The sequence below is a fragment of the Uranotaenia lowii genome, chromosome 2, assembly GCF_029784155.1.
Source record: "Uranotaenia lowii strain MFRU-FL chromosome 2, ASM2978415v1, whole genome shotgun sequence".
In the NCBI taxonomy this organism is placed as follows: Eukaryota; Metazoa; Arthropoda; class Insecta; order Diptera; family Culicidae; genus Uranotaenia; species Uranotaenia lowii.
The window spans coordinates 243,383,583-243,405,780 of NC_073692.1; the positions used below are offsets into that span (position 1 = coordinate 243,383,583).

A 22,198-nucleotide genomic window follows, 5' to 3' on the forward strand; every position below is an offset into this window, starting at 1 on the left:
ACGTGAAGGGTCAATCACCGGTACCGGAACAGTAATACCATGATGTATTCCACAAAGTTTCATCTCTTCGTTGGTAGCTAAGATTGATTTTGGTCTAGGCCAATACTTTTCACCTAATTTCAAGAACTCGGGACCCTGACTCCATGAGCTGTTTGTATTCAGTTGGCCTCCTTGACCCCATTTTGTCGCTAGATCTGCTACGTTTAGTTTCGTCGATATCCACCGCCAGTCAGAGATCGTAGTTGTTGTTAAGACCTCAGAAACACGACAGGCAACAAACTGTTTATAACGCCGATGATCGGAGCGTATCCATGCCAAAACTGTGCTTGAATCTGACCAGAAGACTGTTTTGTGTATTGTCAAAGTATGCCCCTCTTTGATGAATGTTGCTAAACGTGTTGCGAGAACGGCCGCCTGCAGTTCTAAACGAGGGATGCAGCAGTGTTTCAGAGGGGCTACTTTTGTCTTAGCCGCAACCAAGGAGCACTGGAAAGATTTGTCGGAAACAGGAATACGGAAGAAGGCAACTGCAGCATAAGCGTCTTCGCTTGCATCAGCAAATACGTGGAGTTCTAAATACTTGTACTGTTGAGCTGTTGCACCGGGATAATAACACCTGGGGATTCTTAGGTCCGCTATCACTTTGAAGAGGTCAGTCCATCGTATCCACTTCGCATAACCTTGGTCGTCGATTTCTTCATCCCATTTGGTCCCAGCACGCCAGATGTCTTGCAACAACACTTTTCCTTGCACCACGAACGCTGCTAAAAGCCCCAGAGGATCAAACACACTCATCAGAAATTTGAGAACTTGACGCTTTGTAGGTCTATTTTTGCTAGTGATAAGCTTCTGCAAATCTTGTTGAAAAGAGGTGCTGTAGGCTAGGAGATCTTCTCCGGAGAACCATTGCATGCCTAACACCTTCTCGCTACTTGTCGAGTTGATCCCAATGCACGACGGATTGCTGATTGTTTGTTTCTCCAGTACATCGATAACTTCGGGGCAGTTTGACTTCCAGTCTCGTATTTTGAATCCACCATGAGCATGAACATCACGTATTCCAACAGCAACTTTTTTGGCTTCTTCTTTACTGGCGAAGCTTCCCATATAGTCATCTACATAGTGACCATCTATAATCTCTTCTGCAGCTCGGGGATATTTCTCAGAAAACTCCATGGCATTCCGGTTTTTGACGTATTGGGCGGATGCAGGAGAACAAGTGGATCCAAACGTCGCTACCTGCATAACGAAAACTTCTAGATTTTTGTTCGGGACTGATCGCCAAAGAAATCGTTGAGATTGTTGATCTTGGGGGCGGATAAGAATCTGGTGATACATTTCTGCTATATCGCCCGTTACTGCAATAGCGAACTGGCGAAATCGAAAAAGAACTCTTGGTAATGCAACGAGCTGATCAGGTCCCTTTAACAACATTGTATTTAACGACACTCCTTTTACCATGGCAGATGCATCCCAAACCATACGTACTTTTCCCGGTTTCTTGGGATTCACTACTACACCCAACGGTAAGTACCATACTTTCCGAGGATCGCTATTTTCAAGTTCATCTGTAGTAGCTCGACGAGCGTATCCTTTTGCTACATAATCTTTAATTTGTTGTTCAATTGTTTGTTTTATTTTCAGGTTTTTTTTTCAGCTTTCTTTCGAGACATTCGAATCGTTTCATGGCCATAGGAAAACTGTCCGGAAACTCAATTAGGTCAGGATCGTATTTCCATAGTAGACCGGTCTGAAAACGTTGGCCAACGCGAATAGTTGATTCTTCCAGAATCTTATTTGCTCTGATATCATCTGCCGATTCTAACATTTTTGAAGCCGCAATACCAGTATCTTCTAATGCGAAATAATCTTTTATCGTATCATGGAGTGTTCGATCGGTTATGCACACGCATGTATGAAGATTCACTGTTGATTTTTCTATTACATCGACTGTTCCCCCATAAACACACCAACCAAGGCGTGTCTTGGTAGCAACTGGTTCGTTGAGCTTGCCTTCTTTAACTCGAAGAGGAACTGTCAACCGGATATTATTAACTCCAATTAAAATTCGGGGCACTGCATGAGTATAGCTTGAGATTGGTAGACCTTGTAGATGGTGGAACATTGTTGACAGTGAATCAAATTGCAATGACTGTTGCGGAAGTGTCAAAGCTTTTACCGTTCTGGTATCTTGTAATTGATATTTAGCAAGATTAATTCCGGATATTTTTTAATTCAATTTTTTGTGAACTGCGTTCGGTTCGGGTCACGTTTCCAGTCCATTTTAAGCAGAGAACTTGAGGATCACCTTGGATTCCAAGCTCATGAGCTAACGCCTCTTCCATGAGTGTAAGAGATGAGCCCTCATCCAAAAAGGCATAAGTATCTAGCTTTCGGTTTCCGCTTCCATACACCGTGATCGGCAAAATACGGAAAAGATGAGATGAGGTCGAACTCCGATGTGTGTGATTTTCAGCTGACGTAACGGTATGATGGTTTACAAAATTATTCGAAGCATCACTAGAAGGAGGAGGGGTTCGAGGGGAATGTAGAAGAGGATGATGTCGCTGCTGGCAACCGTTCACATCACATTGACCACGCACTCGACAGGAACGACGACCATGGAAATTAAGACAGTTCCTGCAAAGTCCTTCTTTGAGTACCAGCTGCCAACGGTTGTCTATGTTGAACGATGCAAATTCCGCACAATCCTTGAGACGATGATCCCCATCACATGCAACGCATGTCAGAACTCGGCTAGTTGTTTGACCGACGTCCACGTGCGCATGAAGCAAACCGCGCTTCGGTTTGCTACGATCTTCCGATCTACCGGTTGGTCCCGTGTACAAGGTAACACGACTGGCGGAGGTAATTAATTTATTCATAAATTCTCCAAAATCATGCAAATCAACATCACTTTTCACTACACTATAATCCGCCCACTGCATCTTGTAATTATCAGGTAAACGTTGTACTAATTCAGAAAGTAGTGACGGATTTGACAGGTGATTCTCTTGATTCGCAGCTTTGAGGTGATCACAAAAACCCTGGACGATAATGCCGAATTCAATTAACGATTCAAGTTTCTCATTTTTAGGTGGGGGAATAGAACGAATTTTGGCTAGCATATCGTTAATTAATAACTCAGGCCTTCCATAAAAGCTTCGGAGTGTATCAATAATACTCGGAACGGAATTCGGCATCATAAGGCGACTCCGGACCGAGTCAAGAGCTGCGCCTTTTAAGCATCGCTGAAGGCGTAAAAGATTTTCGGCTTTATTGAAACCACAGGCCCATGTTGTGGTTGTGAAAATGCTTATAAACATAGGCCATTCTGCCGGGTTCCCAGTGAAGGTAGGGAGGTCACGATTCATGGTCTGGCGAGCAGCAAGTTGAGAGGGAGTGGGTTTATAGTCAGTCATAAATTGGGCTATATTTGATTCACTTGGCGACATGTGTCCAAATTGGCTTATCAGGGACTCATAATGGTCTATATTTGATATGGGAGACATTGGTTGGCAATTCAAATCAGTAGATGGAACGGGCTTACCTTGTTGGTGTTGGTTGGAGGTATACTTGGTCGGAGGGGAAGGCTGTTCGGTTTCTCCGTCTTCGATGATGACGTTGGGGACAAAATAATTTTCCTGTTGATCTGCTCTGAACTCCGGGAGAGGAAAGGCAGATGGTAACCCAGCGTTCGGATGCTGTTTTAAACCGGCGCGTTTTTTCTGCAGCTGCTCGATGTGTTGCACGTCAGCATTCGATGTTGGTATCAATTTCCTCGAATGTCCTCCCCTTCCGCTTTTGTTGGTTGGATTTAGTTTGGGCGTGGTTCCGGAATGCATTCCTGCTGCTCGGACGAGTGGAAGAGTGGCAAAAAAATTTGGTGGATGTTGTGGAATCGTAGGACTGATTTCGGATTCGAGCCCAATGACATCGCACACGTCGTTCTCGGGCTCTGAGATTTGGTCGAGCCAATCATTGGTTCGTTGAAGACTGCTTCTTTTAGTTACCCGACTTCGATGGCTGCCGTTTTCTTCCGGATCTTCGACAGCTGCTTGGAGAAGTTTGTACTTCTCATCAACCATCTGCTGTTCGGCATGGATTGCATCCAGTTTAACCTTTAGAGCTTTTTGCTCTAGAGCGCGCTTTTCAGCCAGCTTCTCTAGTTTTAGTTGAATGCGTTTGTGTGAACTGGTTGTGGTGGTGCTACTCGCGATACTAGGAGCTGGAACACACTTACGGCACAGAGAACAGACGTACAAGCTCGAACGAAAAATCTTCCAAAAAGTGTGTAAAATTTCAAATGCTGACATTCAAAAAATACGTTAGAAATTGACTTGAAATAGTGCCATCTATGGCGCCGTTCAAAAGTTACAAATCAAATTTTCAAGTGGCCAGTTTTCGAAAAGGCCCAGAAAAAAAACAAAAAAATTGTTTAAAACTATCGTTGGAAATTTTACACAAGTTTCGTGGGCTAGCTTGTATGTCTGTTCTCTGTGCTTACGGCAAGTCCACGGCTTGCTTTTGATGGACCCCGTGACACCAGCGCAAGATTGATGCCACCAATCGTCGCATTGGTCACACTGGACAAGGTTCCCAGCGCCGTAGGGTTATCGCAAGCTACACAGCTAGATGTTCCTTCGGTATCTGTCGCAGGCGAAGGCGCGTTTTTGTCAACAGCTGCCATTCTCGCGGTGTCGAAAATAAATTTCTTGAAGAATGTTCCGGTATTGAAAAAAAGGTTCACCAATCTAGATAGCTTGTCAACGACAGCTTCAAGCTGCAATTTATTTTAAGGTTATTTTAAGTAAAGTAGGTTTAAGCAGAAAGTACTATTTAACACTTACAAATTTAGTGCGCTTATATCGCTTGTTCTTTTCAACTACCGGAACGGGTTTTTTCCTAACGGTTTTATCCGAACTTTCCAGTGGCTATAGATTAGAATTACGAATAAATCTCTACGTTTACATGTGGTAAGTATGAGTCAAACCTGGTATACTGCTCGCGGAATATTTGCTGGTTCAGTCCCGGATAAATAAGCTACGAGTAGCTATTTTAGCACAACAACTTGGAGGTAAGTATAACTAGGAGTAAGTATAACTTGAAGGTAAGTATAACTTGAAGGTAAGTATAACTTTGTGGAAGGATAATAATAATTTTAGGCTTTCTAATTTTAGGAACTCTAGCTTCTAATCTAGTTTACAACCGGATGTGAAATGTCTTGAAGAGACGTCAAAATCTCATATGTCGCGACGCTGAAGAATCCGCAACACCGATGAAGCGTCGCCGCCAAACTCCAGTGCAACCAGTTTCCAACAAGGTATGAGAAAAAGCATCGATTACTTTCAACCATTTTGGCTGCCTCTGTAATGACAAAAAAACTGACTATTGATACAGTGAAAAGTAAAACTTATTGTACTCACCCGATGCCAATTTGCAGTGTCTTACCATGATAGGATAGATAACATCATTCCTGCAGACAGTTTTCTTTTCTTTTCCCGTTACTCGTTACACTTAAAGGCACTTGCCGAAGCACTTTTCGCGACTACGCAAAACGTCGTAAAACCATCTCCTCGAACTGTTTATTTTGCGACCATTTGCATCACGGCAATATACGGCAGCGCTAAACGACATAAAAACCAAGATGCCCTCAAAAATTAGAAGGTCATCATGCGACCTAAATTCAAATCAATTTGGTGAAGTTGTTATTTGATAAAATAAAACCAAACTCTTAGCGAACATAGAATACATCTTTCTCAACCATTTGCAGTCAATATCTTCTTCTTCTTCTTCTTCTATTCGTGGTTTCTCTGAAACCACTTTTGGATCGGCTGCTATGACCATATATCCAGCGGTATTCGTGAGGAGGCAACTTATGAATTTGTCACAGTGTTTCTTTTCAGAGGTTTTTCAATTTCTACTAATAATTTATATGTTCATTCTTGAGATTTTGAGGAATTCAATTACTTCTTTGAGGAGCAATATGTTTTTTGTTCTAAGCAAATCTGCAATAGTTTGAAATCTACAGTCAAAGCTGAATTTTGCGCGTATGTCTTTGAATTTGTTGCAATGGAGAATAATATGTTCGGCGGTTTCTGGTAAATCACACAATATCAGTCAATCAGTCAATATCTCCGATTGGGGTACATTGGTTCATACGACCTAATCAAAACAAACTAGATTTTACGATGCGAGACTTCAAAAAGTCTCATATAAAAATAGGTGTTCAGAAAAAGTATGTCCAAATGCGCATAAATTTAAAACGGTTGTATTCTTCAGTGTGGTTGTTCATTACAGATTGTCAAAAATCATTCGCAAATTTTTATCCAATGGTGGTTGCTACTTGTGCGTGTCTCTGCAGATCTAGCTAATTTTAATTGAAAAGTGCATTCAATTGCTTCTGTTGACAAGTTATGTTCCAGTAAATACATGCGATCGTACTAAATTTATATTAAAAAGGTATATTTTCATACACGTTATCTCAAGTGGGCCCTGGAGTACGATTCCTTTCCCTCGAATCGGCTTATTGTTCCCACAGCCTCCATTGGTAGATTATAGAAAATCAAGAATCAGCCAAGATGGATGTACGCGCGATCGAAGAGGCTGTAATAACATTTTATCGAAGCGGAAACCAGCAACAGCAAGGCGAAACTCATCAGTGGCTACAGCAAATTCAAGAAAGTCCCCAAGCATGGTCATTCTGTTGGGATTTAATGCAGCTGAACAAACCCTCTGAGGTTCAATTTTTCGGAGCCATCACCTTGCACTCAAAGCTTACTAAACACTGGGCCGAGATTCCGAAGGAGGCGCATGTTGAATTCAAGCAAAAACTGCTAGAAAGTATCGTCCTTTTTGGTAATGGACCAAAAATTGTTCTCAGTCAGTTATGCATTTCGGTAAGTTGCCGAAAATATTGACAAGAACATTATTTTTTTATTTCGGCAATTTTTATATCATTTTTTTCAGCTTAGTGTTTTCATCGTCCACATGCTGGAACACCAGACAGTCATCGAAGATGTAACCAATATGTTTCTAAACGATCAGCTGGGTAACTTATCCAAAAACACCCAACTTGAAATTCTAATGTCTGTTCTAGAAGGCATTCCTGACGAGGCTGACTCCGTCCATACGCAGATACCTCGCTCACTAGTTCGTGAACAGCTAAACAAAAAAGCTGCATTTGCCACCGGTACCGTTGTAACCTATCTCAGTGAAAAACTTAACGGTACACGCATTGACGAAAGTGAAACCACCGTGCTCATCAACGCCACCAAAAGTTTAACCACCTGGCTCAAATATGGAAACGTTCGGCTGGATGATTGTGAATCAATGGTCCAAGTTTTGCTCAAACTTATTCATTATTGCTACTGGAAAGAACCGAAGGAGGACGGTTGCATGTCCCAGGATGATAGCGATTTGGCAGAAGCAGCCGTCAAAGTATTAGTAGTAAGTTGAAGTTCAAATTTGTTTTACTTTTTAATTTACAAGAGAACAAAATTACAGAAAATAGTCACATCACAAACGAGCAATGGAAATAAGTTTTCAACAACTGTGGTACGGTACATGAAGTTGTTTTTGGACGTATTGAATCCTATATTGGACGCCGAATGGAAAGAGAACAATGAAAATGAAAATTTAGCGTTTATTATCTACACGTTATTTCTTTCAACGCTTGAGTGCTACACTTCAGTTATTTGTGCGGGTATTTTGTCAGAAAACGAGGATTTGACCAAAATGTACACCAACACGGTAGATCTGTTGATTAAATGTACCAATAAACCAGGCACTTATCCGGTCGACGAGTCTTGCAGCACCTTGGCAATGGAATTTTGGTACATGCTTCAAGATGAAGTCTTCTCTATGCCAAACGATGACCGAAAAGCTAAATGTTGGGAAGCGATTAAACCGGTTTACGCACACATTGTCAGAGTTTTGATACGCAAAAGTCAGTTGCCAAACGAAAAAACATTACATCGATGGAATTCGGATGATTTGGAATCGTTTCGGTGCTACCGGCAGGATATTGGCGACACGCTCCTTTCTTGTCATGACGTATTGAACGATTTAATGCTTGATATCCTCTCGGAGGCATTAGACGAGTCTATTATGTACCTAAACTATGACCCACAAAACGTGGACAACTGGCCATTGTTAGAGGCAACCGTGCATGCGTACTGTTCAATTGCTCAGAAAATTGAATACGCAGAGTACCCACAAGTTGTTAAATTGTTAAAAGTATTGAACGAAATACCTTATGAAAAGTACAGCGACAAACTGTTGGGAATGGCATTGGAAACTGCTGGTGCTTTTAGTGATTGGATCAGCGACAATCCCAAATATCTACCACCAGCAATCGAGCTTCTGGTAAAAGGTTTGACATCAAGCCAAGCATCTCAGGCTACATTAGGCTTAAAAGATCTTACCTCAGAATGTCAAAAAGAGATGGCCCCTTACGCTCTGCCGTTGTTGGACGCATGTCGTGCAGCTTTGTCAAGTGGACGTTTGAAGAACGCTGAAATGATCCGTTTGATGTACACAGTCGGCAACATAATGAGTGTTATTTCATATGAGAATATAATACACTACTTGGATCTTATGGTTTCTCCATGCTTTGAAGAACTTCAGATGAACGTTCAAAATCAAGACAAAAGTGAGGCGGCCCGGGGGAGGGTGATTCTTAGATTGGAAATGGTATCCAAGTTGTTTTCTTCGCTCAACACTCGAAAGCCGTCAGAAAAAGATGGGGATTTACCTGGACCAGCTCAGAACATACAGCATCCCATGGTGGCATCGCAAGTGCAACCAATTTTACTTATTTTGGAAAAGACTATGCCGTTGTTAAAGAATATTTGCAGTCTTTGGTTGCACGAGGAAAGCGTGGTGGAGACACTTTGCAAAGCATTACAACAAGCCTTGACAAACTTGATGGAGGACATCAAACCACTGCTTAACGACATTTGTTGCTTAATTTTGCTTGTTTTTGGTAACAAATGTGCTCCCTCAGCTGTGGAAATGGCAGGAAATGTAAGATATTGTTATCCATTGTGTGATGCCTCATCATTATCATTATTCCATCGATTTTAGTGTATTCTAATTTTTTACCATGATTTGGAATGTCGTGAAAACATGAAGCAGTTGTTTAATGCCATTTTGGAGTACAACTTTGGTCAAATGCAGGTACGTAATTGCGTTTCAGAGGAAGAAATTAAAATGTTAGTTGGAATTTTTCTATGTCGATTTGAATGACAATGTCGACTTGATTTTTTTCATTTAGCAATACGACGAACAGCAGAAGCTCTCCGATGTGTCAGACTTAATAGAGACATTCTTTTCGTTCAACACCAGAATAACCAAGAAAATGCCCGTCTGTTACGACGCCGTACAAGCCGACTGTTCGAGATTGATAGATTATGGTAAGACAATAGCTCATTTTTTTTTATATGTTTCAAATCTTTCTGATATACTCCATCTTTCAGCCATGAAAAGCATGATGCTTCCGGAAACAGGTCCTATCAAAAAGAGCGTCCAGTTTCTGTCAGTGTTCATCAAGGAATCTCGAAATCATCCTTTGATGATGAATTCGGTTGTAGGGCAGGCAGAGAATATTTTGCGAACAACGTTCTTGTGTCTGGGTACGACAAAAGCATGTTAAACAGGAATTATTCAAAAGAGTAATGTGCCTTCTTCTTATTCTATTCAGGTGGATATACACCGCGGGCTCATGTAGATGTGTTTGCAGACATTTTACTCTCTCTCAACTGCAAATATCCAAGCGATTTTCCCCGATGGATAAGAATTCTCGAAAAGCCAAATTTCCCAACATTTTTTGTCAGCCCAGCAGATAAGGAACTGTTTGTTAAAAAAGTTTTAAAGTATGATATTCACCGTTCCTGTTGAATCACTCAATATTAATTATCGTCTTCAATGCTTTCAGGGAAAAGGTCAACCGAAGACTGGTGCAAGAGCATGTACGCAAGTTTGCCGCTATGTGTAGGAACGCCGTAGAATGGGATATTGATTTTAGGGCTAGTTAGGTCCGTTGAGATTAAGCTGAAACATTAATAATGAATGCGCCTATCAAGAAACCAGCACAGGAATCAAAAGCCTGTTGACCTCAACATTGACAAAGCACTCAAAGCCGCGACGAACGGGTTCTCTTTATTGTGAATGTGATTTTAGAATGTAGGTTTTAAATGGAGACTAATTATAATCGATTTGTTTCGATTAAAATTGAAAAAATGAGCGTGGTGTGGAAACAAAAAAATGTTTCAGTCAACAGCTTTTGTTCGATTTTTTTTTTCTGCGTACTCTCCAACAGTCGAAAAGTGATACGTACCAGTTGCTGTAATATTAGGTCAACTTTGATGTCGATGTGGAAAATACATAACGTAGTCAGTAAATAAATTTTATTTTAACATAGTTGATCTGTCTTTTTCGTCTCGATAACATCCTTTCATTCTTGTTACTACAGTATCAGAAGTTTAATAGGGTAGTGGTGACGGAGTGACCACTTTTATCACTTACCTTTTCGCAACAAAAAAGTGAGAGTAGGCAGTCAAAAAGCTGCATTGCTTTCGTAGTGGTATGAATTGTAACTTCACTGTTACTGTTCCGGGTCAACCGATTCAATACAATCCTTCAAAAATGTTGGGTACCAACTAATACTTTTTTGTAAACCACTATGCCTAGTCAAGATGGCCTAGGGATGAATGACAGCTTGCTGTTAAACTCAAGGGAAAATGGTAAAAATATTGTGTGATTTGACGGTTTGCAACACCCGAAGATAAATTACAGCCTTTGCAATGAAACATTTCTTACTACAAGCCATCTCGTTAGTAGAAACATAACAAATAGAGGATTGGATCTACTCGTGACGTGAGTGGTGACCTTTCAGGCGGGAATACAAATTCAGACAAAATTTAATCAGTGTTGTTTTTTTCTGATTCTTTATTGATTATTGGATCGTTCTAATACTAAAAAATAAGTGATTTTAATCGTAAGTTTTATGAAGCGCAGTGCAAATGTCAGAATTTTTGCGTCCTGTCTCTTGATCGACGATAATCAACTCTTATCCCAGTGAAGAAAATATTCCAGGTTTTTAGCAGCGGTAATATTCAAACACACACAATCAAAGTGTACCGTTTTGTAATAAAATCCGATGGTATTTTTTTTTAGCGGGAGCTGTCCGAGCTGTTGCTGTGACGCCTTCTTCTGGCTGGACTGCGAGATCGCCTGCGACGAGGACTGCGTCTTATCGGAGATCTTCTCTGGTAGCGTCTGGGAGAGGCACGCCAACGGGGTGGAGGTCTATTGTTTCTCATGATAGGCGAAGGACGACGCATCGGTGGACGTGTCTTTTGGACCAACACAGCAGTGGCTGTAATCTCTTGTCCGTCAATTTGTCCACCGGCCATATGCTTTATAGCGTTTTCCGCCCCGTCTGGGTTTGCAAAGTTGATATAACAAAAACCGCGAGTAAACGGTTGGAAACGATCCGTTGGAAAGTCAACACTACGGATTTCTCCATAGTTGCTAAATATTTCGACAATATGTTCTTTTATGACATTTCTTGTCAACGAGCCCACATGGATGCGAGTCGGTCTTGGTGTGACGGATCGTTCCTTTCTGCGTCTTTTGACTGATCCAGATCGTGATCGCCGACTGCGTCCACCGTCCTTGTTACCTCTTTCAGGTGAAACCGTTTTGTTTTGCTTGTTTTCTTTGTCATTGTCACGATCTAAGCTACGCCGTTCCACACGTTCCTTTGACTTAGGACGGTTAACTGTTTCCAACTTTTTTGGTGCTTCTTTTACTGGACTAGCGCTGCGGGATTTGGTGGTAGTTTTGCGCTTAGCGCGGGAACGATCAGCTCCGCTACTCGACGAAGACGACGAACTCGATGATGACGAGCTACTGCTCGACGAGCTTGATCTCGATCCGGAACTGCTCCGGGAAGAGCTACTATCCGACGAACTGCAATATGAATGAAAAGTTGTTATGTGTAAACTTTGAGTAATGGCGATTGACCGCTTAAGTTATAACTTGTAGATTTAAATTACTTAGCATTGTGCAACTCTTGAGGGATGAATGACCCAATAGATGTTCAAATCCCAATGACCAAATGAAAAAAAATCATCCTCGTTAACTTTCTTTTGTAACTTCAAGATTCTCGTAAATAAAAATCACAATTACAATACTCATCCTACTCGTGTTTTTACTACTTATTGAACAACTTTACATTAAAGCGACAAACATTATAGCAAACCAAAAAATTTCAATTGTGAGGCGTCGATGTTATAAAAAAGAACAAGTTCAAAGTAATATCAGATTAGTTTTTCGTAAAAATATGAAATAAATAAAAAAAAAAATCCACATACCTTCCACTACTATCGCTGCTGCTAGAGCTCCGCTTTTTTCTTTCCTTTTCCCGGCCGCGCTGCTTCTTCTCAGCCTTATCGGAATCAGCCGATTCAGAACGATTTTTCGATCTTGCCCTATAAAACAAGTCCCCATTAGTTTTCTGAGGTTACCGTTGTTCCGAATACTTACATTTCCAAACGAATGCAAACCAACCAGACGTCTTAAAAACGATTTTAGTTCTGTACAAAACGTTGTGGCTTCAGATTAATACAAATGGCAGCGAGAAAATCCGATTCTGTTTTCTCGCAAAAAGAGAATTGATGAAAGGGAAAATGAAAAAGAGAAAAAAGACTATTCCCGGTGCTGAAAACTTTCAATACCCGCAGGAATTGACTGAAATCTAAACACGGAAAAAATAATTTCAGGATAATTATCATAAAAATTTTAATATAGACAAAAATTTAATACTTATTTAATGAGTATAATAATTATACTAAATTATTTAGGTTTAAAACCCGTTTTTTAAACTTTTCTCTACCAACAGCCATCATACCAGATACCAGTGCAACAGTGTATTTTTTTGCGAAATACGATTGAATGAATAAGGAGATATTAAAAGGGAACATACTTAAAAAAGTAGAATCATCAATTCATATTTGATGGAGAATTTTCCATTTATCATTAAATGAATATAAAAATATATATGAAATTATGAAAATTCTCTTAGTGTTATTCAAAATACTATCACGGAAAATAATAAAAAGGTAAAATTTACCGAGATAGCCAAGGTAAACGATCGTGAAAGCCAAAAAGGTAGCTTCTACCTCTTCGAGGTGAAACTCACCTCACAGCGAGGTAAAATTTACCTGAATCGAGGTTGGAAAAAAGGTACAATTCACCGAGGAAAAAGGTGAATCCAAAAAAGGTAAATCTTACCTCGTAGCGAGGTGAAGTTCACCTGAATTGAGCTGAATAAAAAAGTATAATTCACCTAGAAAAAAAGGTAAAACCAAATAAGGTAAAACTTACCTCGTAGCGAGGTGAAGTTGACCTGGATTGAGCTAAACAAAACGGTACAATTCTTATCGAAAAAAAAGTGACTATTCGCTGAACCCGTTTATTGAGGTTAAGCTGTTTTGTCATTCAGGAACAAGTTTTGCTTTGTGCATAATATGTGAAAATCGGAATAGAATGGTAACACGGAAAATAATAAAAAGGTAAAATTTACCGAGTTAGCAAAGGTGAACGCTCGTGAAAGCCAAAAAGGTAACTTCTACCTCTTCGAGGTGAAACTCACCTCACAGCGAGGTAAAATTGACCTGAATCGAGGTTGAAAAAAAGGTACAATTCACCGAGAAAAAAGGTGAATCCAAAAAAGGTAAATCTTACCTCGTAGCGAGGTGAAGTTCACCAGAATTGAGCTCAGTAAAAAAGTATAATTCACCTAGAAAAAAAGGTAAATCCAAATAAGATTAAACTTACCTCGTAGCGAGGTGGAATTGACCTGGATTGAGCTAAACAAAACGGTACAATCATCTCGAAAAAAAGAACTATTTGCCGAATCCGTTTATTGAGGTTAAGCTGTTTTGTCGTTCAGAAGGGAAGTTTTGTTGTGTGCCAATATGGAAAAATCGGAACAGAATGGTAAGTGTTTTCTTAGCTATTATTTAGTTGTGCTGGTTCTCATTATAATAATTTGCTTTTGTTTCAGATCAGCCCAGCTTCGAGGTGTATACCACGTCATCCTCCAGATATCATTCCGGAAAAGCCGGACCTGACTGGATAAGTCGCCATTATGGCGCGGAAGAATGCGAAGCCGAATTGCCACGAGCCTGGCGAAAAAAGGACTTACCTCAATATTTTTTTTAACAAGGTGATATATTTAAAAAATAATATAATTGTCCCTATTTGTTTTTAAAATAAATATAAATTTTTGAATGAATTTTGTTTTCATTTTTATTGAACAAACCAACTAGCATTTACCTTTCAAATCAGTGAATGGGAAAACGATATTATTTACTATTTTGCTAGGTGAATGCGAAAAAGGTAAAATTTACCATTTTGCTAGGTGAATTGAAAAAAGGTAAAATTTACTTTTTTGCTAGGTGAATGAAAAAAAGGTAAAATTTACCTCGAAAGAGGGGTGGAAAAAAATCACCTCGCAAAAAGGTAAATTTTACCTTTTTTTTATTTTCCGTGTAAGTGTTTTCTTACACGGAAAATAATAAAAAGGTAAAATTTACCGAGTTAGCAAAGGTGAACGCTCGTGAAAGCCAAAAAGGTAACTTCTACCTCTTCGAGGTGAAACTCACCTCACAGTGAGGTAAAATTTACCTGAATCGAGGTTGGAAAAAAGGTACAATTCACCGAGAAAAAAGGTGAATCCAAAAAAGGTAAATCTTACCTCGTAGCGAGGTGAATTGAGTTCGATAAAAAAGTATAATTCACCTAGAAAAAAAGGTAAATCCAAATAAGGTAAAACTTACCTCGTAGCGAGGTGTAATTGACCTGGATTGAGCTAAACAAAACGGTACAATTCTTCTAAAAAAAGTAACTATTCGCCGAACCCGTTCATTGAGGTTAAGCTGTTTTGTCATTCTAGGAACAAGTTTTGCTTTGTGCCTAATATGTGAAAATCGGAATAGAATGGTAAGTGTTCTTAAATATCATTTAGTTGTGCTGGTTCTCGTCATAATACTATTGATTTTGTTTCAGATCTGCCCATAGGGCTTTGAGGTGTATTCCACATCATCCTCAAGCTGGAAAAGCCGAACCTGACCGGATTATTCGAACGGAGGAGGCCATGAATGTACGCAACGCAGGTGGATTCAGCGGCCATAGCGGCTCAGAAGAACGCGAAGCCGAATTATCAGTCCCTATTTATCTCCAATAAATATCATTTTTGAAAGAATTTTGTATTTTTTTAATTCTTATTGAAGAAAACAATCAAACCAACCAGCATTTACCTTTTAAATCAGTAAATGGGAAAACGATATTATTTACTATTTTGCTAGGTGAATGCGAAAAAGGTAAAATTTACCTTTTTGCTAGGTAAATTGAAAAAAGGTAACATTTACCTTTTTGCTAGGTGAATGGAAAAAAGGTAAAATTTACCTCGAAAGAGGGGTGGAAAAAATTCACCTCGCAAAAAGGTAAATTTTACCTTTTTTTTATTTTCCGTGTAGATATCATTTTGTTGTGCTGGTTCTCGTCATAATACATTGCTTTTGTTTCAGATCGACCCATAGAGCAGGTGCATTCCACGTCATCCTCCAGCCGGAAAAGCCGAACCTGACCGGATTAGCCGAACAGAGGAGGTCATGAATGTACGCAACGCAGGAGTATTCAGCGGCCATGGCGGCTCGGAAGAACGCGAAGCCGAATTAACAGTCCCTATTTATCTCCAATAAATATAATTTTTGATAGAATTTTGTATTTTTTTAATTCTTATTGAAGAAACCAATCAGACCAACCAGCATTTACCTTTTAAATCAGTAAATGGGAAAACGGTATTATTTACTATTTTGCTAGGTGAATGCGAAAAAGGTAAAATTTACCTTTTTGCTAGGTGAATTGAAAAAAGGTATAATTTACCTTTTTGCTAGGTGAATGAAAAAAAGGTAAAATTTACCTCGAAAAAGGGGTGGAAAAAATTCACCTCGCAAAAAGGTAAATTTTACCTTTTTTTATTTTCCGTGTAGAATTAAAAATGTGTTTTAAAATTTCAACAGCAATTTTTTCGGAACATGCACGGAAAAATTGAGATACTCATTAAATGTGTTGCGATTATACCTTCAAAATCACTAATTGAATGTTGCTCAAAATTTGTATAACCCCAATTCAATTTTGGGTAGTTTTGGGTCGCCGATATACAGATGCAAACTAAAACTCGATTATTCATGCTCTGTATAAAAAGTTTGCTGTTGTTGGAAAGCTTTGAGCGGGGATGTCAAAAGCGAAAAGTTGTTTGATTTCACTGCGTTTATTTAGATGATTTCAATTTTCTATCATTTTTACATTGATATCATCATGAATAATTGGCAAAAGGTATGTATTCTAATTATTTAGCTTCGAACTTTGATCTAACTATTTGATTTCAGGGATATAGTGCGCACAGTTGCTGCAGTTGCTCATCGGCTTTTATGGCATCCGGAAGAGGCGTCTGTTTGAAGCTGGCTAGGAAACGATTTATGACATCCATAGTTATTAGATCCAAAATATTTTGAGAGTTCCGGTAAGTCGAACGAGAGCGTTGCGAGGTCCGAAGTTTTCTGAAATCGACTCACATAATCGTGTATAGTTGTAAAATTGGTAGTGACTAAAATTTGTTTCTGTTTCTTTGCAGTTGAGAAACAGCATTTAGCATATCATTACGCGGTAGAAAATTCTCGGAAAAAGAACTTCGAAGTATAGTGATGATCGGATGAAGGGCAACCTGATGTTGTTCCTAAACAGCAGACAAATGTTGACGGGAGCCTTGTTTTTCTTGCAAGAATGCTTTAACCGACAACATTGAAGAACAACCGCTGTTGAAGAAAAAATAAAAACTGGATGCATCGTAGAATAAATATTGTCACTAACGATGGTAACAATACGGCGACTCAATCGGCGAGCCCGGGCAAGCACCATTTTGAACCATCATTCGTATGTTGTGGAGATGTGAAGTGAAAGTATGTTAAAATATCTGAATACTGAATCCGGATTCAGTCTAATTTTTTGAATTTCAATTTTTGTTATGAATATCAAAACTCGTTGAAAGTTTTTGCATTTTTGCTTTGATTTGTTTTTTTATGATCATTTTTATTAATTATTTTATGGTCTTATTAATTTGTTTTTATCCCTTTTATTTATTTATTTTAAATGAAATTTTATTCTTTTCAGATACAACATTCTTCAGCATCAACATCAAAAAGTTCTACTGTGCAATTTTATTTCAAGTTGGACTGCTTGGCGCTTTTTCATTTATTGACGAAGCAGATTTCAACAACATAAAGGGAAAGGTTTGTTTAAATCAATGTATTTCCGCAAACGATTTATTCACTGTTTCTCTTTAATCTTTTCGCAGGGTGGTTACTCTTTGCCCGAAAACTTGCTGGAAGAAAGCTACTTCCTACTTGGTTTTCAAAGTGCACCCAAAGGTGATTGTTATTTTCCTTGAAACGAAAAAAACAGGTAAATTCCACCTTTACTGCGGGACATCTCCGGAAGTTGCTGTCGTAATTGGCGTGTGCAGCTTCCGTTATCTAAAACGCTGGTCAGAGCCACATAAAGCAAACACATCGCCTGAGCAGACGTCGACGTTCGGGATGTCGCTAGAATGCATTGGTTCCAATGCATTATTCGAAAAAGCATGGCTATAGGTAGTGTACATTTATTTATATAAGACCAAGAAAGACGGTCTTTAAAATTATTGTTTATTATGTAAAATGTCGCCATGAACAATAAATATCAGATAGCTGTTACAAAAATAAAATGTTTGAGTTTTTTTAATTTTTCAAAACTATTATTTTTTTAAGAACTCGTTAAAATTCTTGAGCATCCCTATGTAAAAATATACAGAATTGACTAACTAGCTGGAAGCTTTCAAATGTATAAAAGCTCTTTAGACACGCTATGTGTAGAACGCCCAAAGTTAAAAGTGCGTGGAGACAGTTTTCTTCAAACTGTATGGGTTTTTATACAGAATAGAGTAACTTTGGTTACCGTGTGCAATGTGGCTCATACGACCTAATCAAAACAAAATCTAGATATATTTAAATGAAATAAATTTTAATAATATACCAGTCGAATTTGGGTTCAAACTTTTAAGCGTGCGGTACAAAGTCATGTCAATATTTTTGATATAAGGGTGGTTCTCTGGAAGACGTGTGTGGTATACGAGCTTATAGCTGCGTTAATTTCATCAATAAAATTTGTATTTTGTGCTATAGTCCTTTCTTTTGACTTAAGAAAACTGTATTTTGTGGATACTATCGGTTCCTTCTATTTATGGCTAAAATTTTGATAATTGAACCTTTCTATGGAGGATCACATAAACAACTACTGGACACAATTTTGCAACGTATGTATATTTTCAGTCCTGCAGAGGCATATTTGATACAATAATAACTTTTCCATTTAGAATTTCATCCTGCTGAGTACGATCTTTTCACTCTCACGGCGAAAAAATGGCATTGGCGTTCCCGTATTGGAGCGCTTTATTTTTCGGAAACGATCCCTCGGGACCACCAATACCGAACCTTGTTTACAAGCTCGGTTCTGAATCTAGCCGAACTGATTGGACTTCGACCGGATTTGTCCGTGTGTAGAAAAATAGTCTATTTCCATGAGAACCAGCTCAATTATCCGGTCCGGGAAATTAAGGAACGCGATTGCCAGTACGGGCTGAACCAAATCATGACCTGTCTGAGTGCTGACCAGATAGTCTTCAATTCGCATTACAACCGTACGTCGTTTTTAGACAACATCAAGAGCTTCCTTAACATTGCACCGGATTTAAAGTTGAAAAATATCAAGGAAAAATTAGAACCTCGGAGCGAAGTACTCTACTTCCCGATTCCGTTTCATCTTATTCCAAAACGCGTATTTACCAAAAACGAGTAAGTTCACATACATATATAATGTTATTTAATACTTAGAATATCAAGGTCTAGCTAGGTTGTTAGAAATTATTTGCCTCTCGCTATTTTCTCTCACACAAGTATCCGACTCACCCCCGACAAAAGCTGCTTGTGTTTTTTTTATTGATTGGAAATTTGAAAAAGATGCTACAAATGTTCGAAAACTGTTATGAATCATGTATCCACGCACTCCTTGAAATTTTTAGTTTACGCTAGTAAACATTTTGTAAAGGGTTTACCGTTACATTTTGATATAAAGTTCAGAATGCTGAAATCTAGAAAAAAGTTTTTCATGACAAGGAAAAAAAGTGTTAAAGAAATAACCATAAGTATGTATTATTTTATTAGCTCTATAACAGTTATTTTTAACAGTATTCTCTTCTAATATATGCAACTGAAATCACCTTGTTTAAAATCCGGCTCTAGTAGATTAGATTAGATTCCTTGAAGATCTTTTTACTTTCCTGCTTTTTTTAACACTAGAGTTACGGACGAACAAAACTATTGTTTATTTAAATTCAAAAGCAGTAGCATTTTAAAGAAAAATATTGACGTTTAATCCACCTTGCTGAATCTGAGCAATTTTTTCAATTAATGTCCACAGATCTCGAGAGGCAAAAAATGATCTAATTCCTAGACGATATTTGAAGCTGCAAAAAAAAATTTAATACCTACATTTACGCACTTATGACCTAGGCTTAAATAAAAAGAAACTTGGATTCAAAGTTGTCCTTGTTTTTAGCTCACTTAGATTCTTTTTCTTAAATACCGTAAAAATCGCACACTTTCTAATCATTTTGACTTTTTGCAGAAAAGCCCTGCATTTGATTTGGCCGCACCGTTGGGAACATGACAAAAATCCTCAATTTCTGACCAATACCCTAGTGGAGCTTAACAAACGACAAGTTGACTTTCGGGTTTCAATCCTTGGCGAACGAACGCAATCGATTCCTGAATGTTTCGAGAGCATTAAAGAGCAACTGAAGGAAAAACTGATTAATTTTGGTTTTCTATCTAAGGATGATTATATCCGCACACTTTTAGACGGAGATGTGGTCATTTCAACATCTGGGCATGAGTTCTACGGCGTTGCCATGTAAGATTTTCTTTACTTCTTAGATCTAGTGGATCTACTGCTTTAACTCGTTTTCCACTGTTTTCTTTTCTCCTTAGGTTAGAGGCTTCCTACTGCGGCTGCCTACCAGTTGCCCCAAATAAACTAGTCTATCCGGAGATTTATCCCGCCACCAGCCTTTACAACACTTCCAATCAACTAATCAAAATGTTGTACAACTGGTGTAAAAACCGAACCTTGTTTGCACGAGATCGGGCTATTTTTTACGAAAATTTCAACTTTGACCAATACTCGTCGACGACCACCGTTCCAAAGTTCATATCAATGATAAAAGCTCATATCGTCACAGGAGAATGCAAAAATTTAGGTCCCATAGTCACAACACCCAACGGGATCTAGGACAACATAGGTCGCAAATGTATCGTAGGAAACATTCTTCCAATTATAAAACAATGTTAAGATACAAAATTTAAATGTGTTTGTTGTCGTAATATGCCAAGAATCGGAATGTGTGAATTTAACATAAAAGGACCATCCACGTGCAATCTCGCGTTAAAGCATTTATCATGATCGTATATGCACAAAGCTTTTAACAAAACCTATTGTTCTTATATTGACTAGCGGAAATTTGTATCAAAAGAAGATCACTTTTCGATCCTATAAGCAGAATATAGTTTTGTATTTCATATTAATTTTATAACAATCTCTCGTCAATTTTTCAATTTCTGTTTTGTTTCGTTATTTAAATGCATTTATCGTATTGTACATTACAATACAAAAGTCAAAATATTAGCAAATAATAAAAAAAAATATTGAAATTCAACGTTATGACAGATCAATGACCAAATCTGCTTTTTCTTTACATGAATTCTTCGAAAAGTATGCCAGATTTACAAACGGAATATTATTTATGAAAAATTTTGTTTTAACGTTATCATAGACGTGATTAAAGAAAAAAAAAAACACATTCATACGTAGGTATTATCGCAATTGATCGGATCCACGCGGCCAAGATAGGTAGCAGGTAAATGAGAAACAAACTAGCTATCCTGCCACGTCACAGTGGTCCAAACGGGCCAAAAGTGGAACTTTTTCCAAGTGCTTTTGTCTTTTATTTTAGCTGTTAGGTTTCTTCAAACATTTACTAGTTAGAACGTTCACCATAACGTGAAAGTTCTAGAAATTGATCAAAGCCTACCACGATAAGAATAAAAACACTAACTGTTTGAGGAGATAGACTGATAGAGACAAAATTTGCTCTATAAGAGCATCTGCATCCGTGATCTATTCATGGGTCTAATTTATACAGGAATTGAACCAACGAAATAAGATCCAATCCAGTGAAAAAACGGACAACCCCACTCGTGTTCCATTAACAAATAAGGGTTTCGAACTGCGTCAAATTGGATTCAAAATTTCATAAAAAAAAAAATGGAAACGAACCCGAGTCTACTGATTACCACTCCAACATCTTACCAATAGGCCAAATCGACAGATGAAACAAGTCAAGCTGTAGCTCTATTATTCAGTAGACTTCATCGAGTTTAATTCGCAGCTAGATTATACGGCAGAAAACGTTCATCTTGCCCTGATTAATGATGCTTATACTGCTCCAGGGGGGTTCTCATTATGCCTCTACAGTGCCTGGTCTTCAGCTTTCGGCAAAAAAAATTTAAGATGCATTTTTAAACGCTTTTATCTAATTGAAAGATTATTTAAAGATCATAAAAGCTTATTTCGTGGTGCTCAAAAATTAAAATATTTTCGTCACTTGAGAACCTAGCTGGTTTTTTTTTAAATATTTCTGTAAAGATGATAAGGAGATTCCTTTTTATTGTGAAAAATTAATACTATAGGACGTACGAAACAAATCCTCATGAAAATTTACTTAAGAAAATACGTACTTTTGTCGAAAATATGAGTGCTTATTATACCCCGGGTGCTCATTATGCCCTTATCTCCCCTAAATGGTATTCCAAATTTATAAAACTTGCGTTTCTAATATAAATTAGTAGTGCTCTTGTGCTGGATTTTTGCTGATTTATTGATTGTTATTTATTATTTTGTCGAGAATACATAATAAAATAATGTGAGAAAAATAAACCAAGTCGTTAGACGCTATTCGATAGATATTTCAACT

The 22,198-nt window shown here is 38.3% G+C and overlaps 3 protein-coding genes and 1 long non-coding RNA gene across 5 annotated transcripts; 3 read left to right on the forward strand and 1 right to left on the reverse strand.

Moving 5' to 3' along the window:
- Positions 1-6,315: 6,315 nt before the first annotated feature.
- Positions 6,316-10,422, forward strand: LOC129744709 (importin-13). The gene is made up of 8 exons (XM_055737376.1): positions 6,316-6,899; positions 6,970-7,449; positions 7,507-9,027; positions 9,088-9,180; positions 9,278-9,416; positions 9,480-9,635; positions 9,704-9,875; positions 9,938-10,422. The coding sequence occupies exons 1-8, from the start codon at positions 6,582-6,584 to the stop codon at positions 10,035-10,037; spliced, it is 2,979 nt and encodes a 992-aa protein (XP_055593351.1). The 5' UTR covers positions 6,316-6,581; the 3' UTR covers positions 10,038-10,422.
- A 510-nt stretch (positions 10,423-10,932) lies between these two features.
- LOC129746545 (RNA-binding protein with serine-rich domain 1-A) lies at positions 10,933-12,698 on the reverse strand. The gene is made up of 3 exons (XM_055740234.1): positions 12,553-12,698; positions 12,381-12,497; positions 10,933-11,976 (listed from the first exon to the last, which is right to left on the reverse strand). Coding segments are annotated over exons 1-3 (921 nt in total). The 5' UTR covers positions 12,555-12,698; the 3' UTR covers positions 10,933-11,174.
- Positions 12,699-16,142: 3,444 nt separating this feature from the next.
- Positions 16,143-17,817, forward strand: LOC129748541 (uncharacterized). Of its 2 annotated transcripts, XR_008737763.1 has the most exons (5): positions 16,143-16,410; positions 16,464-16,597; positions 16,709-16,770; positions 17,245-17,363; positions 17,429-17,817. It is a non-coding gene; the product is annotated as an uncharacterized LOC129748541 (long non-coding RNA). The 2 variants fall into 2 exon arrangements; XR_008737762.1 differs by lacking the exon at positions 16,709-16,770 and having other exon boundaries at positions 16,146-16,410.
- A 365-nt stretch (positions 17,818-18,182) lies between these two features.
- LOC129746261 (glycosyltransferase-like domain-containing protein 1-like) lies at positions 18,183-20,532 on the forward strand. Its single transcript, XM_055739841.1, has 4 exons — positions 18,183-18,424; positions 18,485-18,962; positions 19,795-20,079; positions 20,157-20,532. The coding sequence occupies exons 1-4, from the start codon at positions 18,352-18,354 to the stop codon at positions 20,455-20,457; spliced, it is 1,137 nt and encodes a 378-aa protein (XP_055595816.1). The 5' UTR covers positions 18,183-18,351; the 3' UTR covers positions 20,458-20,532.
- The last annotated feature ends 1,666 nt before the right edge of the window (positions 20,533-22,198 follow it).

Excerpts from the sequence above, each read along its gene's own strand:
- LOC129746545 (XM_055740234.1), bottom strand. Across the intron at positions 11,977-12,380 it reads AGCAGCGATAGTAGTGGAAG|TTCGTCGGATAGTAGCTCTT; the intron begins GTATGTGGATTT and ends TTCATATTGCAG.
- LOC129746261 (XM_055739841.1), top strand. The coding sequence starts at position 18,352 with ATGGCTAAAATTTTGATAATTGAACCTTTCTATGGAGGATCACATAAA. Across the intron at positions 18,425-18,484 it reads ACTGGACACAATTTTGCAAC|AATTTCATCCTGCTGAGTAC; the intron begins GTATGTATATTT and ends TTTTCCATTTAG. Across the intron at positions 18,963-19,794 it reads CGCGTATTTACCAAAAACGA|AAAAGCCCTGCATTTGATTT; the intron begins GTAAGTTCACAT and ends GACTTTTTGCAG.
- LOC129744709 (XM_055737376.1), top strand. The coding sequence starts at position 6,582 with ATGGATGTACGCGCGATCGAAGAGGCTGTAATAACATTTTATCGAAGC. Across the intron at positions 6,900-6,969 it reads TCAGTCAGTTATGCATTTCG|CTTAGTGTTTTCATCGTCCA; the intron begins GTAAGTTGCCGA and ends CATTTTTTTCAG. Across the intron at positions 9,028-9,087 it reads CTGTGGAAATGGCAGGAAAT|TGTATTCTAATTTTTTACCA; the intron begins GTAAGATATTGT and ends CATCGATTTTAG.